The sequence below is a fragment of the Eptatretus burgeri genome, chromosome 16 (assembly GCF_056783735.1).
Source record: "Eptatretus burgeri isolate ZD-2024b chromosome 16, Ebu_testis_v1, whole genome shotgun sequence".
In the NCBI taxonomy this organism is placed as follows: domain Eukaryota; kingdom Metazoa; phylum Chordata; class Myxini; order Myxiniformes; family Myxinidae; genus Eptatretus; species Eptatretus burgeri.
The window spans coordinates 58,504,742-58,522,241 of record NC_140976.1 but is presented as its reverse complement, the minus strand read 5'-3'; the positions used below and the strand labels follow the sequence as shown (position 1 = coordinate 58,522,241).

General features: G+C 43.6%; 1 protein-coding gene across 7 annotated transcripts in view; it reads left to right on the top strand.

Annotated features, from left to right (window-relative positions):
- Positions 1–17,500, top strand: part of DOP1A (DOP1 leucine zipper like protein A) — an 87,110-nt gene that overhangs the window by 60,849 nt on the left and 8,761 nt on the right. For 6 of the 7 annotated variants that reach the window (XM_085859350.1, XM_085859349.1, XM_085859346.1 and 3 more), the window contains 8 exons: positions 4,021–4,130; positions 4,420–4,569; positions 6,099–6,160; positions 6,289–6,444; positions 6,821–6,957; positions 12,340–12,395; positions 13,932–14,096; positions 15,928–16,057. In XM_085859350.1, the coding sequence (XP_085715476.1) occupies positions 4,021–4,130; positions 4,420–4,569; positions 6,099–6,160; positions 6,289–6,444; positions 6,821–6,957; positions 12,340–12,395; positions 13,932–14,096; positions 15,928–16,057 (966 nt within the window). Of the gene's footprint in view, positions 1–4,020; positions 4,131–4,419; positions 4,570–6,098; positions 6,161–6,288; positions 6,445–6,820; positions 6,958–12,339; positions 12,396–13,931; positions 14,097–15,927; positions 16,058–17,500 lie in introns of those variants that run through there. The other variant, XR_015052329.1, reaches the window with a different exon arrangement.

The following is a 17,500-nucleotide window of genomic DNA, read 5'->3' as shown; positions in this document are numbered from 1 at the left end:
TTGTGGGTCATCCATGCCTACCATTTGTTCCCTGGTTGCCTTATCCAGCCACTACCAGGTGAGCACCCATGGGTATTGCCCCTATGTTTTTCTACTGTTTGGCCGATTATTTTGGGTGAAGAAAAAAAGCCTGGTGTTGGCTGGCTTGGGACCTTAGGGTTAACTAGGAATTCTTAGGGAATTAACACCATGTGGGGTTCACTCAGCATGTCATCATTTCGAGGTCGGCGAAATGAGTATCCGTGTACTGGTATTGGGGCACAGCATCAGCAGCATAGTCGCGCCCCAACAAAATGATAGCTAGCCGACAGCCAAGCTGCCATATTAAGACCACAAGGGGAGAACCAGAGATGTCAGGATAAGTCAATTTTGAAGAAAGTTTCAAGAACAAAACAAAGTTTCAAGACTTTGGTGGACTGTTTAATAACTGTCATTTGATTTCTTTTCCAGTAAAAGGAAGAGTGATCATTGGCCAATCAAATTAAGCATGTAGCATTTGCCAAGCTTCTGTGTTATTTAATTTAAGAGCAAAGAACGAATCAATGTTGCAAACTGACATCACTGATTATTCCCTTGTTTAATAATTGCCATGCAATTTTAACCCATGATGTGTAGCAAATTCATGCTGGTTGGTTATTAGCATACATTACATGAATTTGGTGATCACAGATTTTTTTTTCAACATTAAATGGTCATTGTTTTTTGTTTGATTGGTGTTCAACGCCATACTCAAGGGTATTTCGCTTATATGACGAAGGATTCTCCATTTCTTACTCCGTACTACTTAATATGATGGAAAACCGGGAGGAAACCAAGGATAAACCACCCCCGCAATAGCCGGTCACCTCATGTGACTCCCTCCTATACCTAAGCAGGTTGATTGGGCGGTGGGTACATCGAATGAGGATGGGTACTCAGACGCACTAACCATTAAGCCACGGCGTGAGTCCCATAAAAGTCACAATAAAGGTTTGACCAGGCTTGAACCACGATATGCACCAACTACGGAGCCCATGATATAACCAAATCGGCCATTGTCGTGCTCAGAGTTTATGCTGTGAAAGTTTTACAACCTTTCATTTTTTAGTTTCTCAACTCTGAATATTATGGTGGAAAAGTTAGCATGAATGAAAGGGAGATAACCAGGAGTAAAGTACTGACAACTCTGGATTTCTACTTGTTCAGCTTTGACAACACTTGTTTTTTTCATCGCACGGCTAAACTTTTTACCATATAAATTATGTGGCACCCCTGGTTATTTGTTTAAGTAATATTGTGAGAGGAAACCTTATGTTGCCAACTTTTGGCAGGTGCAATAACCCTGAAATTTATAAAAAGTGACATCTCTGGTTTTCCCCTTGTGGTCTTCATATGCAAGAAGAAGAAAAAAGATGTCTGCATTTGCAGAACCTGTAACTTCATTGAGCGCAATGCCGTGCTCTATAACCTTTTTTTTTTTGCAAGTCATGGTGATACAGTCCACAGGGGTATTTTTTTTCCGACAATTACTTATGCAGTTTGCTTTTTACCATTTCGTGCAACAAGCTTTAATAACAAAATATTGACATAAATATACTAATAGTTGCTGCAATTTATTAATAGTCGGTAGTTTCTGCAAGCGGAGGTACTTTATTGGTGCTGCAAGTGAAGAGGGTTTTTTTTTTATCCCCCACCGCGTGGCGGAAGGGGGATATTGTTGTCACCCGGGTCGTCCGTCCAGCCGTCCATCCGGTTGGCTGGGTGTCAACATTTATTGCTGTGAGTGCGATAACTCATAAACTGTTCGCCATATCGATTTGAAATTGAGTCACACATGTACCACCTGAAAAGGAAGAACCCTATTTAATTTGGGCGTGGCCGGATCCAAGATGGCCGACTGGGGCGGCCATCTTGAAAAAAATGTTTTTTGTAATAAATGGAAAACCGCTTATCTGATTTCAATTATTTTTGGTTACTATGTTCCTCACCCCTGGGGAACTTTTTTGAGATGATGACCAAATGGTGTCTTGTTTCCAATTCACCTCCCTCATTATCTGGAATATGTATGACCTTTTCCATTTAATGGCGGGGATTCCCCATCTCTGATGGTATATTTTGTTTTTTCTTTGCACTGTTTTCTACGATCTGCTTTCATGACAAAATATTAATAAAAATATACTGATAGTTGCTGCAAAATATCAATAGTCGGCAGTTGCTGGAAATGGAGAGATATTGACTGCACACATGGACATGGTACAAATTACTCCACGTGGGGTGTGTGCGTGCCTGCATGCTTGATTACGTGTGTGCGGTGCGTGGGTTTCGGGGGCGCTCGATCTGAACTTGAACTCGCACATGGGCCTGTTGTGTGTGGCACTGTGGAGGAGATTATGCGGCCGTCTCGTGAACCATGTGTTTCTGCACGTGGGGAGCAGACATGCTGTGGCATCGAAGCAGTGTGGGTGTGGGGAAATCCGTGAATGGATGAGTATATTGCCTGTGCACGGTTAGCATGGACTGAGAGGAGGTTGGAGGAACATGTATGAGGTGGTGGGGGGGCATGCATGCAGGCAGGCCTTTGCCAGGTCAATAGCATGGGTTTTAATTTTTAAATGCTCTTTACCAGTTTTATATAAAACACGGCAGTTAAAAAGACAACGGAACTGTTTGGGTGTGTTTTATCACCCTGGTAACGCCCTGGTATGCTGCCTTGTCTCCCCCCCCCCCCCACCCCGTGCTGCCTTCTCCTCCCCTTGCTCTGCCTCCCAGCTCCCCTCGCTCTGCCTACCCCCCTCCCTCCTCATCACTCTGCCTTCACATTCCCTCCCCTCATGCTACCTTCCCATTCTTTCCCCTCATGCTACCTTCCCATTCCCTGCCCTCGTGCTGCCTTCCCATTCTCTTCCCTCGAGCTGCCTTCCCATTCCCTCCCCTCAAGCTGCCTTCCCATTCCCTCCCCTTGAACTGTCTTCCCATTCCTCTCCCCTCATGCTATCCTCCTTCCAAACCCCCTCCACCACCATACAACTCTCCGGAGGTCGAGGAGAGGAAGTATTGTCAAAGAATGTGTGAATTGGACAAATGAAAGCTTCTTTGTTGTTTTTTGTTTGTTTGTTTGTTTTGTTGTTTTTTTTAGCAGTCGGAACTGCTGCTCAGATCAATTCTACAATTCATCTCAGGTTAAGAGATTCTTGAGCTTATCGTAAGTGTGGAAATTAAATGAAGGCACAAATTCTGGCACAGATTTTTCGACGATTGAACGGATGACCCCCCCCCAACCCCCACTTTCCCTCAAGTCCCCCTATCAAACACATGTCCAGAACACCCCCTTCCTCTCCACACTACCCCCCTCTCTCTACCCCCAATCCTCCTCGTTCCCTCCCGGAGTGTATGGCAATGTGCGGTGTGGCCTCACCCCTGCCCTACCTCCCACACCCCCCCCCCCCACCAACCGACTTAATATTCCCATCAGCGAAGCGACTGGTTGTATTTGCTCATGTGATAAAGCAAATGTGTGAACATTATACGCCAATCTGTGGAGTCCTTCCAGAGTGCCAATCAGCATGGTGTATACGAGGAGGTCAACATTCCTGGAGCTCGGCATCACAACACAATTGGGAGCTCGCATGCTTTTTCGTTGCAATTTATTTTTATTTCTATTCACGAGTCACCCAACACGTCAGTACTATATTTAAATGTGACTTGTACATCACAAAGACTATTGATTGAGGTGGATTTCATCTGTTTGGTCCGCTTGCATCTTAAATATATAATTATTTCCCCAATCCTTTCTCTATACACATTTCTTCCCTTCCCTCCCTCTTCACTCTTCTCAGTTCCTTCCCTTCTGCTTTCATAATATTTCTTTGTAGCTAGCCATTAAAATGCTACTTTGGGTGAACTAGTTTGAAGGATTATTATCGTATCAGAGCTGCAGACCTCAGTGCATTGTTTATTGTAATTATATTTCTTGCGCTAATTACAACGTGTATTTCCATTTGTCTTTGTTTTACTAACCTCTCCACTTTACAATTCACACAGGTCCTGGCCCATCTTCTGGACATGGTCTTTCGTAGTGATGAGAAAGAGAAGGTCGTCCCTCTTTTAATCAGCATCATGCACTATGTCGTGCCATACCTCAAAAACCATAGGTTTGTGCTGCTGTGCCTTTTGTTGGCATATTCCTCATCATAATAGGTTAATATGATCCCCCGATGAAAGGCTTCACTGAACACGGGTGGGTTTTGTTTGAGCAAAACGCTGCATGTTCGCAGCGTGTTCCGGTGACTCCTCCTCGATGAGTGTTGCACCTCTGCGCCGTTTAATGTCGCACGCATTTCACAGAATGTCACTCGATATGCATTTTGCCTTTTTAAAACCTCATTCCACACAACAAAAGCATCGCTTTGCATACCTCCCTCGCCATCTGTGACCATGCAGTACGCACAATGCACCAAGCTACCGTGCCTGCGTTCAGCTTCTCAACAGCCTGAGTGGGTACCAGTACACCCGACGTGCCTGGAAGAAGGAGGTCTTCGACCTCTTTATGGACCCAGCTTTTTTCCAGATCGAGCCATTCTGTGCATCACAGTGAGTAGCATTGTGACCACGTTGCTTTGTGCCCAGCTCATTTGTGTTGTGCAAGAAGAGCAATATGCCACTCCTTGTTATCCTCACGTGTGTTTGTTTTTTTGAAAAACAATAACGGGGATATTACAATCGGCTCCAATTGTCTGTCCGTTCGTCACGCCATCTCCTCTGAAACGGTGGCCAGAAATTCACCAAACTTGGTGGTTATGATCACCACATCTTACGAAGGTGCGAGAGCGGTATCTTATTTGGCCAAGCCACCTGGAGCATAGTCAAAAGGTCAAGTACTGAAAAATGAAATTACAGGCACTTTTTAAAACATTTCTAGAATGAAACTTTGTATATGTGATCAACATTGGGGAACACATGAAATATGTAACGATTTTTTTATTGTTATTATTTGCCTCCGGGTTCGTACCCAAGGTGCGGAGGGGGTGGGGATTTAGGGTCACAGAGGTCGAAACGGGGAGAATTTTTTTTTAACTCACTTTGATATTCGGTCATTCCTGGTGTAACTTTTTGCCATCTTTCAACTATGCTTTCGGTGGAAAGTGTGGGGGTTTGCGATGGTGTGCCATCGACTTCGCTCTCGGTTTTTTTTTTTTTCTTTTTCTGTTTTTTTGTTTTTTTAAGTGGCCACAACCTTTGAAACCGTGACTCGTGTCTTTATTTCTTTCATGGGGTATTTCTATAAGCTCCTCCATGAATTGTCCTCAATGCCTGGTGTTGGCTTCATGGTTCGGGTGGTGGGCTTTGGATCCTAGGGTCCTGAGTTAAAATCCCGCTCACTGTTGAATTAAAACCAGGTGGGGTTGACTCTGCCTACCATCCTTCTGAGGTTGGCAAAATGAGTACCAGCTTGCAGGCATACTGTGTCGGAGTGGCAACCCGTCCAGGATTGTGCCCAACAGCTAAGGAGACTGCTTAGGCAGCACCAACGCTCTGTGCAGAGTATGGTCCCAATCTCCTCCTCCTCCTCCTCCTCCTCCTCCTCCTCCTCCATGAGCATTAATGTTTAGTATAAAGTTCTAAAACATGTCCTAGTTCCTTTTTTGAAGGCAATTATATGTAACATAACTTGTACTGTAGTCCAATCCGATCTGTCCTGTGAACTTGGAGATTGTAAGACCACCATCTTGGCATTGATACAGATAAATGAATTCCGCGATGCCCATCGCCTCTTTCAGCAGGGTTGGTTAAAGCAAGGATATGGAATTTTGACCATGGTGTCAGCGATGACCCACCTCTTTGTAGAAAGATACCACCGTGGGATTTTTAATGTCACCAACAATCTATGCTAACAGATGGGTCCCCAGCTTAGTCCCTTAAACTTGCTGTTGCTGCTGAAGCAACTGGAAACCTCACAACTAAAAATTTAACAATTGGCTTGTTTGGTCAAACCATCACAACAGAGGCCATCGATCAATGCCAGAGACAGTTAACCCATTGCGTGGAGCATTGATGCAAACTTCTTTGCAACTTTCAAGCATTGTGGCTGTGCCTCATTAGTTTTCCTCTGTTTTATACAGATGGAGGTCCATAATCGATCATCTTATGACACACGACAAGATCACCTTTCGGGATTTCATGGGTGGGTGCTTAAATCACTCATGTGCATTGCATCAGCATTGTTGACCAGGTTAATTTGACTCTTTGTTTGTTCATTCATTTATTTTGACCATACTGTTCTCAAATGTTCATTTGATTTCCCCTTCTCAGCACGTGTGGTTGTGGCACAATCCAGCTCCCTCAACAACCTGTTCAGCTCTCGTGAAGCCGAGCTTGAGCAAAGGGTTGTCCTTCTAAAGCGACTTGCCTTTGCCATTTTTGCAAGCGAGCTGGATCAGTACCAGAAACTGCTACCAGACATACAGGGTAACAATAAAGCATGTGGGTGGTGGGGAGGAGGGTGGGTGGCAGGGGTGGTGGTTCAGGTGAGGGTGGATGGTTATTAAAAGTCTTCTTCATTTTATTTCTTTTTCTCCTAAACATGAAAGCACCAGCAAACTTGGGCACATGTCAGTCCTTTTTCTGTGTAGTTTCCAGTTCATGATGGATGGTAACATGGTTTTCACAGCAATGGCTACTTTCTGATGTCATTGGAACAGAAGTTGTGTTTTTGGCTCGTACTTTTTGAAAAAGGACCCCCTTGTATGTTACAATGTCACAGTATATTTCAACAATTTGTGATGCTAATGAAATAGTAGCATGGAAGTTGTAGTACATGCATGGTGATGTTTTGTGACGACAGAGCGGTTGGCAGAGAGCCTGCGGTTGCCTCAAATGCCCACGCTTCACGCCCAAGTGTTTGTCGTGTTTCGAGTTCTGCTGTTACGCATTTCTCCACATCACCTCACCTCACTCTGGCCGACAATGATCACTGAGCTGGTAAATACCCTCTAAACCCCCCACCCTCACTCCAACCCAATTTATTTACTTATATTTTCTTTTTGGTGACCCGAGGCTCAGGGAGGGACTTGTGAATAATATAATGCGCAGCACAAGGATTTCAAGAGATGTTCTACTTTTACACATATTTAAGGTCATTCGTACAAATTGGAGAACTCAACACACATGACATATTTGATCCTTTGGATCCCAGCATTATGAGTTGAGTGGACAGACTTGATTGTACAGTCAAACAGGGTCAACTGCCTTTTTGTACAGAGTATCACCATGGTGACAACCTTGTTCATCCTTTTCATTTTTTTTTTCATTGCAAAAAAAAGTTGCTTTTATTGCATTCTTCCGAATTCGTGACCTCCAGGCATAATGTGACCGTGTTAAACGTAAAGCCCTTGAGCCAGAGTCGAGAAGGCATTGACCGTAAAAAGTACAACTTTCTTATGGAAACGGGTTCATCACGGATGAGAGGCCATTGAGGTTGTGTGAAATAACCCCGTTGCGTGACTAATGTCGTTTGCTATCGCACACACAGACCATCTCATGTGAGCCGATTGCAATCATTAAAAGTTCCGCAGCGGATTGTGAATGTCAGGGCCTCATCGCAAAGCAAAATTGGCAAGCATAAAGTTGGTCGCAATTGATCGGAATCAACATTTTCTTTCTCCTTGGATCCAGAAGCTCAGCTGAACAGTTTGTTACCTCCCATTTAGGGAGAAATTGTAAATTTCCATGAGGAATCTGAAATCTTGCATTCCCTGGCTGTAAGAAATGACATTTTTCCTGTTATGACTCTACGACTTTAACGCCCCATTTATTCCGACCTTCTTACGGGGTCGGTCGGGGATCTTTGTTGGTCCGTTTCACAAACCAGGCCAGGCCTAACGTTCGACTGAAGGAGAAGGGGATTTGGAATTGATTTAGCCAGGGTGCCGAACCTCGTCTACTCTTCTTCGTGGGAACTTTAACGTCCACCACTAATGCTAACAGATGGAACGCACAGCTTGACGTCCAACCGAGGGATGGCACACACATTAATGACCTACCCTGCCTGCAAGAAACCAGGGTAACAGTTTATATATGGGGCAAGATTTAAACTCACGATAGCTCGGAGGTGAGTGTGTGTACCTTTAGGCCATTTTAAATTGACAGGCATGAAGTCATGCAGATATACCTATTACAGCTTTCAGTGATGTTTTTTTCTCTCTTTACCCCCCTCCCCCCCCCCCAAACCAACCTGCAACACTCTTAAACCCACAGCAATCCACACCACACCTCCCCCCCCCCTCCATGTACATTATTTAATCCAATTAATAACATTTCTTAGCTCATTGCCCAACACATCCGTACACAATGAAAAGTTTACTGTATTCCGGTACATGCTGCGCTCTTATTGTCATTGCTTTATAGTTTATACAAACTGCAGGTGATTTTGTTTAAGAATCTGACCTCCTCGGTTGTTATACTTGAATGTTTTGGCCAAATATTCATGTTATTACATTGTACCTCTGCTGGGCTGGTGCAGGTTTGGCCCGTTTTGTTGCCAAAAACCTGCCGACCCATTTTGGTATCATCAGAACCTGTATTGGACGGATAGTACGAACAATTTCAAAAACAATGTTTCATTCCATTCCCCTCGTAAGGATTTACACACAGACTGACAGACCTGTAGCGACCTCCAGCCAATATGCAAGGTACTGCTCTAGTCCATTGGCTGTGTGGCGTCATGATCTTTACCAAACTAAAGGCCACGTCACCACCCTCCAGGATTCCATGTGAAATAGCACTTCAATTCCTCATGTCTACCATATTGCCATCATCTCAAATCAATCGTTATTTGTTTGATTCCGATTGCTTTCATTCCTACAAATGTTGTCCATAAATTACCGTTCCAAATTTAAATCAAAATATGAAACTGAACAAAATGGAAGACAATGATGCGGTTTGATGCACGTGAAAGGGCATTTCTGAAAGTTTTATTGTCAAGATTTGTCAACATCATCATTTAACATTTATCATTTGGTCTCTATAAACCATGAAACACTGCTCTTTCTTGCGGGGACATAATTTGCAGTAAATGTGATGTCATGCATCGCATGTGGCACCTGCAAATGAAAGGTCAATAATACTTTGATGAGTGATCTTTCAAATTGCATCGCAGTACCCCATTTCATTAAAAAAAATATTCTTACGATTTGAATTGGAAGAACAATTTGTGGACACCCTTCCGTCTGCTGGCATGAGTTGGTGGACATTAAAGATCCCACGGTGTCCTTCGCCAAGAGTCGGTGACATATCGCTGGCAGCATGAAGAAATTACAAATTCCGACCTTGGCTTTAATCGAACGTCAGGCCTGGCCAGCCGGACTTAGGCCAAACTTCCCTTAGCCAACCCCACAAGAACGTGTGAATCATTGTGGCCATTAAATACGAAGAAGAATTTGTGGACACCCTATACTATACAATCCTTCCGAATGCCATGTCACCCCAATCGTCAAATTTTAACTTTTTTTGAAGTCGTCTTACTTGGATCCTCCTTGTCATTACTTATCAATTAACAACCATCTCAGTATTCTGGTGTATTTTGTGTCACCGACAACCTCTAAAAATAGCGTTTTTACCACGTTTGGTTAACCCCCTCCCCGTTTTCCATTGCCTCCAACTTGCCACGTGTGCCTCTGTCACCATTGTGTTATCCGTGGTGTTTATTGCAATCACCTTTTGAATTCACAAAACACCACAATGTTTCTGTGTCAAAATTTATCTCCGATCCCAGTTATGATGACGTGTATCACCCATAAACACAACTTCAGAAACGTTACGCTCATTCTTCATCAGCGGGGTCAGATTTGGCTTGTACAGCTTTCCAGGTTGTTCCACCCAAGAAACAGACTACGTGCTTGGATAAATTGGTTCACTCAGGCCCCCCACTTTAACTTGTACCACCACCTGGTGAAAAATATCGCCTGCTCGGGTCACCTGGAGATTTTTTGGTTTTAATGAAAAAAAATTTTGATCACACGCTCATGCTTTTAACATTATTTTCACAGGTCACACCAAATGAGCGTGCACCCGAACGTTTACTCGCAATAATGTGCGGAGGACTGCCGTGAAAGCGAGCTTTGCGATACCGGAGAATTGCTCTGTCACACTGTAGTTTTCTGGGACGCGAAAGGCCAGACCGTAGATGCCCAGAAATGCATCGCCTATTCCACCTCAAACATCATGCAACTCGACATCTTTCCGTAAAACATTAATTTGGTATGGAGACAGCCGTGAAACTGCTGTGTGCATGGGGGAAGCCAACATCTGTTTAGGAAGAATTTGCGAGGACAAAAGTTTAACTGATTTTTATTATTATTATGATTGTAAATAATAATGTAACTCATGTAAGAGGGAGAACACTGAACGGATCAGGACACAATAGAACAAAAGGAACAGTGGAGGGGGGTTCTTCATGCCCCCAAAACCAGGTGGGGACACAAAGCATGGAAAGGGTAGAGGGAACAAGACCAGTAATGAGGCAATAGAAGACTAAGACCACCGACCTGTCTGTGATGGTGAAGTGATAAGTTCAACCACTCAGCTTCATTGTGGGAGATTCCAATGATCTTGAAGACCTTGGTTTCCACAGCGTCAAGCTAAGCAAGGTGTGAGAAAAGGAGCCAGCTCAGATGGGAGAGCAGTACTTCATCAAGCTGCAGATTAAGACCTTGTGGATGGATAGGAGTTCAGGTGTGACAAGGAAGGGCTTTGCACAAAGGAGGATGCCAGTTGGTCACTGACTTTGAAATGTGGTTTTCCCAAGAATGATCATGGCTAAAAGTAAGACCCAAGAGTTTGAGTAACCAAACTTCAAGATAATCGTTAAGAAAGTAGATGGGAGTATTTGCCATCTGGTCCTTTTAGAGAGATTGAAATATAGAGATAGAGAGAGAGTGAGAGTGTGAGATTTGTCAGGATTGAAAGACATATTCCAAGTGTTTGACCATCTTGTGATTTATTTATTTTTGTCAAGGTCTGAAGAGAGGGAAGTAGCTGCAGCCTGCCTGCCTGCCTGATCGATGAGGAATGTCATGGCAGAGGGTGGAGTCATCAGCAAATGGATAAAGAGAATTTTCCAGAGCATCACAGAGATCATTGATGAAGATCGGAGCTGAGAATACTGCCTTGGGGCACTCCAGCTTTGACAGGGAGAGGATATTAAAGGATTCCGTTGAGAGCCACATGCTGGCTATAAGAGTAGAGGAAATCAGCAAACCATGTTTGGAGTTGACCCTTGGATGCCACAGGCGGAGAGTTTGGAGAGGAAGATGGGATGCCAGACTGTATCGTAATGTTGAGATATGTCGAGAGAGAAGGCCCTGATCTCCTTCATGCATTCGTCACATGTTGATGGCTATGAAGTTCGTAATGTTATTTTTCATTGATCATTTAAAATCGAGTTGTTTGCAGTGAGTTTATCAAAATCTGTTACCTCTTGTTTTGTCGCCTGTTTGATGTCCTTTACATTGTGAGTACTCGGCACACCATCGGTCAACACGTTTATCGAAGGACAACTCGATATCAAAAGCAATCCATGATTGTTTGTTTTCTGTGACGAAGACCCAGCCTGTGTCCGATTGTGACTTGGATGTCAGAACCCGCTTAAATTTGTGACTGTATTGATATTGGACCATCCATCAATCAGTTATGCCTGGTGTTGGCTTCATGGTTAGGACTGTGAGCTTGGGATCCTTGGGTCCTGAGTTCAAATCCTGCCCCCCCATTGAATTAATACCAAGTGGGGTTGACTCAGCCTGTCATTCCTTCTGAGGTCAGCAAAATGAGGACCAACTTGCTGGGATGATTGAGCCATTCGAGTATCCTGTGTCGGAGTGGCGACCCGTCCAGTATTGGCCCAATAGCCAAGAGACTGTTTCGGCAGCACCGATGCTCTGTACAGAGTATGGTCCCGATGGAGGGATGGATCAATCAGTTATCACTCCTTGTGAGATCGTCAAGGTGTAGGCCATGTTTGTGGGAAACCATCGGGTGCAGCTCCTGAGTGTTGATGGTGATGTAGATTATTCGATGTCGATTATGCATTGTCGCATACATTCGATGATCTACACAACCTTTTTCGGTGTGCGGACCACCATGTATGACTATTATAGTAATACAGCTACTTCCCAGCGGACACAATGACGCAACCAGGATGAACCATAAACCACGGCTTCTCACGTGTGGCAAATTTCCTTTTCCATCAGGTCTCAGGCCATATACATTATCATGGATTTTGCTTTTTGGGTCAAAGTCATTTGATTTTGCCATTTGCTTCATGGCGGTGAAACCTCTCACGTGCTTGCACATTTCCTCTTCCATCAGGTGCAAGTTTTCATGCAGATGGAACAAGAAATGGTTGCTGAGGATGATCTCAGCCGGTGAGGGTGGAGCAACGTCTCTCTGTCTCTCTGTCTCTCTGTCTCTCTGTCTCTCTGTCTCTCTGTCTCTCTGTCTCTGTGTCTCTGTGTCTCTATGTCTCTCTGTCTCTGTGTCTTGTATATTCAGGCATCTCTCTAGTCAATTAAGCATTGGATGAACTAATAAGTACATATGTGTAAGCACAAGATGAAAGTGTCTCCACGTCATGTCTGATTATAATGACCAAAGCTCTGGTTGTTTGATAATTTTAATAATTTTTTTTTTAATTGAACTGAAAATTGTTTGCTTTTCAGTCTTTTAATTACTGTTTCATCTTGGCAATCCTTCAATCCCTGGCGTTTTCTCAACACATCACGTTCCTGTGGCAAATTGAGTCGGCCTCGTGGTTTCCCTCTCCTTGAATGCCTCTTCCTCTCATTTTGTTCGCGGTTTCCAATATTGTGTTATTCCTTCAACGTGAGCAGCTATTTCATTCGTAGGTCCTCATGTCGTGTGTGTGAATGACAGCTTGTTTCACTTGCCTTTGCTACTCTTCTTCTTCGAAATTCATATTTGTGTCCATTGCACAATGATACTTTTGGATGGTGATCCATGGACATGTTCTTTGGAGATCTTTCCATTTGTCCCAATCTTTCTCAAACTCTTCTTGTCTCTTTGTCGCACGCTTTTGTCGTTTGCACTCATGTTTATCGACGTCAACTCGCGCCTTGCTCGACGCGTCTGCTGCAACGTTGCAAAGTATCGTTTGTGTAGTGACCTTCATACACACATTTTCAACATCATGTGACATTGGTTTATGCAAGAACTGCTCCCATATTGACTCATTGTAGATATACAGCCTAGGTATTGTAATTAAATGGTTGTCATCATCATGTACTATGCCATATGTAGAGCATTAGTGCTGCTGAAGCAGTTATTAAGATTGTTACTCCGACTAAGGAAGTCATGGCAGAGATTTGGCATTTGATCATGGTGCCAACAATAGCTCATCTACTCTTCTCTAAGGATGTCGTTGGACCTTTAACGTCTACCAACTAATGCTGTCAGATGGGACATCTAGTTTAACGTCCATCTGAGGGAGGACGCCCACAATGATGAATCACCCTGCCTGTGAAACACAGGGATGACAGTTTATAGCTGGTCAGTGAGCGTGTCCCTCGAGGCCATCCTGCCAGCCATTAAACGGTAAACTTGTAAATATTCACATGAGGAAGAAGCAGCAGTACTTATTTGACTGAAAATTTACAGTTTTTGCCATTTCACAATGTGTGAAGCAGAAAATTTTGGTACATTTGAAGAACGTGCTTGAAATTTCTCATGATGGTTGTCCTTGAAACTAGCAAGGGTATGTAACAATTGAGTTTCCGCAACAGTTTGTGATGTCATTAATGGCTCTGATGCTGTTGTTGTTTTTTTTTTTTTGTTATCCTTGACGTTTTATCATAATGACACCAATAATGGAGAAAAGAAAAAGAAATGATGGTTGGGTTTGTCACTCGTTATAAAAGATGTGCTCACCTGTTTTTTGTGGACAGCAATGCAAATCCATCCATCTCTGGCCTTGAGACAACATACTTCAGTGGAAATGGATACTCTTCGTCATACAACCAGCAGCACTGGCTTTCACTCTATCTATCCGCCTGCAAATTCCTCGACCTGGCGCTGGCCTTGCCCTGTGAACATCTGCCTCAGTTCCAGCTGTATGTTTTGTGTGTGTGTGTGTGTGTGTGTGTGTGTGTGTGTGTGTGTGTGTGTGTGTGTGTGTGTGTGTGTGTGTGTGTGTGTGTGTGTGTGTGTGTGTGCGTGCGTGCGTGCGTGCGTGCGTGCGTGCGTGCGTGCGTGCGATTCAATGTATTGCTTCACAATAGAAAGATAAACATCTGTAGGTCGAAAGTTCGAATGACAAGGTTGCATCGCGGGGTTGACTTCACTGTCTGGACACAACTTGAGCTTGTGGATCTGCTGATGTAGGCACACTGCTGCGGTTGTGGACCCACTGTTTGGAGAGGTTCTAGGACGAAAGGGTCGAATCGTCTATAAACAACAGAGCCCAGCTGATGATCCGGGGAATCGGAAAACCCATCAATCGTGTACACGCTAATAAGGTTCTTGAATCCAGTAAACGACTACTTGAAGGTTTATAATCAGTAAACAACTCCGAATCGGAGCATGAATCAGAAAACGAACCTGTAGTTTAGCAGTACTTGGGCTCTGAATTAGTCCCGATCGCACGTGCGCAGAGAGGATAAGAGATAATTTTCCGACTCTGCCTGACTGGCAATCCAACAAAATTGAAAGTCATTCCAAACAGGAAACTTAATTTTTTTTTTAAGGATGTCATAATGGACACGAACAACAGGCACAAAGAATTAACGTAACGTGTTAGATGAGGTGGTGTAAAAGACGCAGCATCAACGACGGTAAACTTCAAAAATAAAATTCTACAACTTTTAAAATCTTTATTTTATTTAAATTTAATTATATATTTGAATACTAGAGAACACAAATTGTCATTTTGTCAGTGTCAAAAACCTTCCGTTTCGCAATACTTAGACAAAATGTTATGGCATTTTAAATCATCACGACCAATCAAATTGGCTGCTCGCAGACCCTACACATGTCCTTGTTTCTTATGATTGCACAGGGAAAGGTGTTCTGTGAACTCTCTAGTCATCTAGTTTTATTATAACCGTAACAATCTAAATCGAAACTTTATTTGCTTTCTTTTTTCCATTTCATTTTTGGGGGGTGGGGGGGGGTATAAACATTACGACCCTCAGAAAATCAAACTGAGGCTGCCAGGTGTGTGATTGTATTTAATCTGGTGGCCACATCTGGTCGGGGTCATAATACCACCACACGCAGCGACAGGTGGCATTTTATTCAGACCAAAACTGGCATCTTGGAGCACGTCGTTCTTTGAAAGATTGGATTTTGTCGCCTGTCCATCTTCTTGCACTTGATTTTGGATGCTAAAGATCCCACAGCATACTTGAAAAGAGCAGGCCATGTGTTTTATCGGCTTCAGAAAATGTTTTTTTGGCATTGGCTGAACATGAGATTAAATACTCGGACCATGTCGGGGTTTGCCTGCGTTGTTACGAGTTAAAGCAATTTGTATCCCCAAGATGCTCTTGGAGCGACTAATGGCAAATGTATGAGGTGAATTATTCATGTTTACATTTCACCAAACTGTAAAACGAATTATATTCCAAGGTATTACTTGATATGAACTCCACTTGATATTAACTTTTGCAGATCACTTTGACCATTGTATATTGACCCATTTTTGTGATTGTCCATGGTCCATCATGATACGTAAAAGTCGATACCGGTTTTATGGGCCAAGTGACCTTCACCCCCCCCCTCCTCCTGGTAAGCTGCCTTTAATGGATATTCAGAGCATGGCAATTGATGTTTCAACAAGAGACGTCACAATGTAACATGATGGTAGTTTGGATGCATCAGTGAGGAGCAACTCTGCAAAATGCAGTTTTACATATCCACGACCACCACCGCTGTCACCCACAGGTACCGTTGGGCCTTCATCACAGAGTCGTTCGATGAAGGAGGCCTTGAGGTGCGGCGCCAAGGAAACCATCAGCGCGAGTTCAAGCCTTACGTGTCACGGATCACCAAACTGCTCCGCAAGAAGTGCAAGGTTTCGAGCATTTATTTTATTTATTTACACGGTCCAAGTCTCGTGGAGGAGCTGCAACACGAGTCCTGCACACACATCCACACAGACATGAGACAACGCCGATAGCTTTGAGGTATGCACACTCACCCCTGAGCCACCTCGGCGAGGTTTGAATCTCGGCCCAGATGTAAACTGGCTTCGTGGTGTCTTGTAGGCAGGTTGACGCATCAATGTGTGCGCCGTCATCCCTATGTGCGTTAAACAGGTGTCCCTTCTGCCGGCATTAGTTGGTGGACGTTAAAGATCCCACGGTGTCCTTCGCGAAGAGTAGGTGAGCTATCGCCGGTACCCTGAAGAAATTATAAACTCCTACACACTCGGTTGAGTATTCTTTGTCAGAGAGGCGACCCATCCTGGATTGTAACCCAAAGCCAAGAAACTGCTTTGGCAGCACCAACACTTTGTATGCTAATTAGATGCAAGGGCTCGAAAGTGCATTTCTCGTTGCTTGTCTTTCTTCTTTCCATTTTGTCTCCTATTTATTATTGTCTTTACTCGTATTCTTTCGACATTTTCTTCTTCATATTTTTCACAGGAAAGGTTTTGTAATTTGCACTTTCTTGCAGTGATGTTGCCTTTCAATGTTGAGGGCAAGAACGAAGACTTCCCTCCTTCCCTCCTTCCCTCCTTCCCACCTTCCCCTCAAACTATGCTTTCCAAAAGACTGTGCTTGATATAAACTTTTGCAGATCACTTATACCATTGTACATTGGCCCCTTTTGGTTAGTGGTCCATCATAATGCATTGTGGAGATCTCGAGCTGCGTCTCTTTCATCACTATTCTTTGATGTTGATGATAGAATGAAGAGAAAGTACAGCTCAATTCACAAATCACAGTGCAAGTACTTGCAGATGACGTCTTCAGATGTTTGATGGTGTGAATTTGATTAAATAAAATAAGTAGGGGACGGTTATTTAAAGGAAATGTGTCCCGATGCAGATGTGGTCACAACATTCCTTTGCAGAGGTGGGAAAAAATCTTTAATGAGATACTGGAGTCAAATGGATGAGTGTCAACAGAGGACACCTAAATGATGTCTCACCATCTTTTGTGGAGATTGGTACCTGACTGAAGAACCATAATTTCACAATGAAACTCTTACTTTGTTGAAGTCCTCACATAGGTCGAAGCCTATTGACTATTGTGCTTCAATCTCAAAGCCAGCTTTGCTGGGGAACACGAAAAGCCTCCTTAGAAAGACAAGGTTGCAGCTTAGCCAGGTAACCTCTTCAACTACAGAACTGTGATAGGGACATGGCTCCAAAACAACTTGTCAAGTGAGCTTCTTGGAGGACTTGATGGGGAGAACCTTGTTTCCAGGTTCTTGGTTGGGTGTTTCAAAAAGAGTGATGCAACTTCAAATGTTTATTTACAAAAAAAAAAAACCGAAACCTCAGGAACGT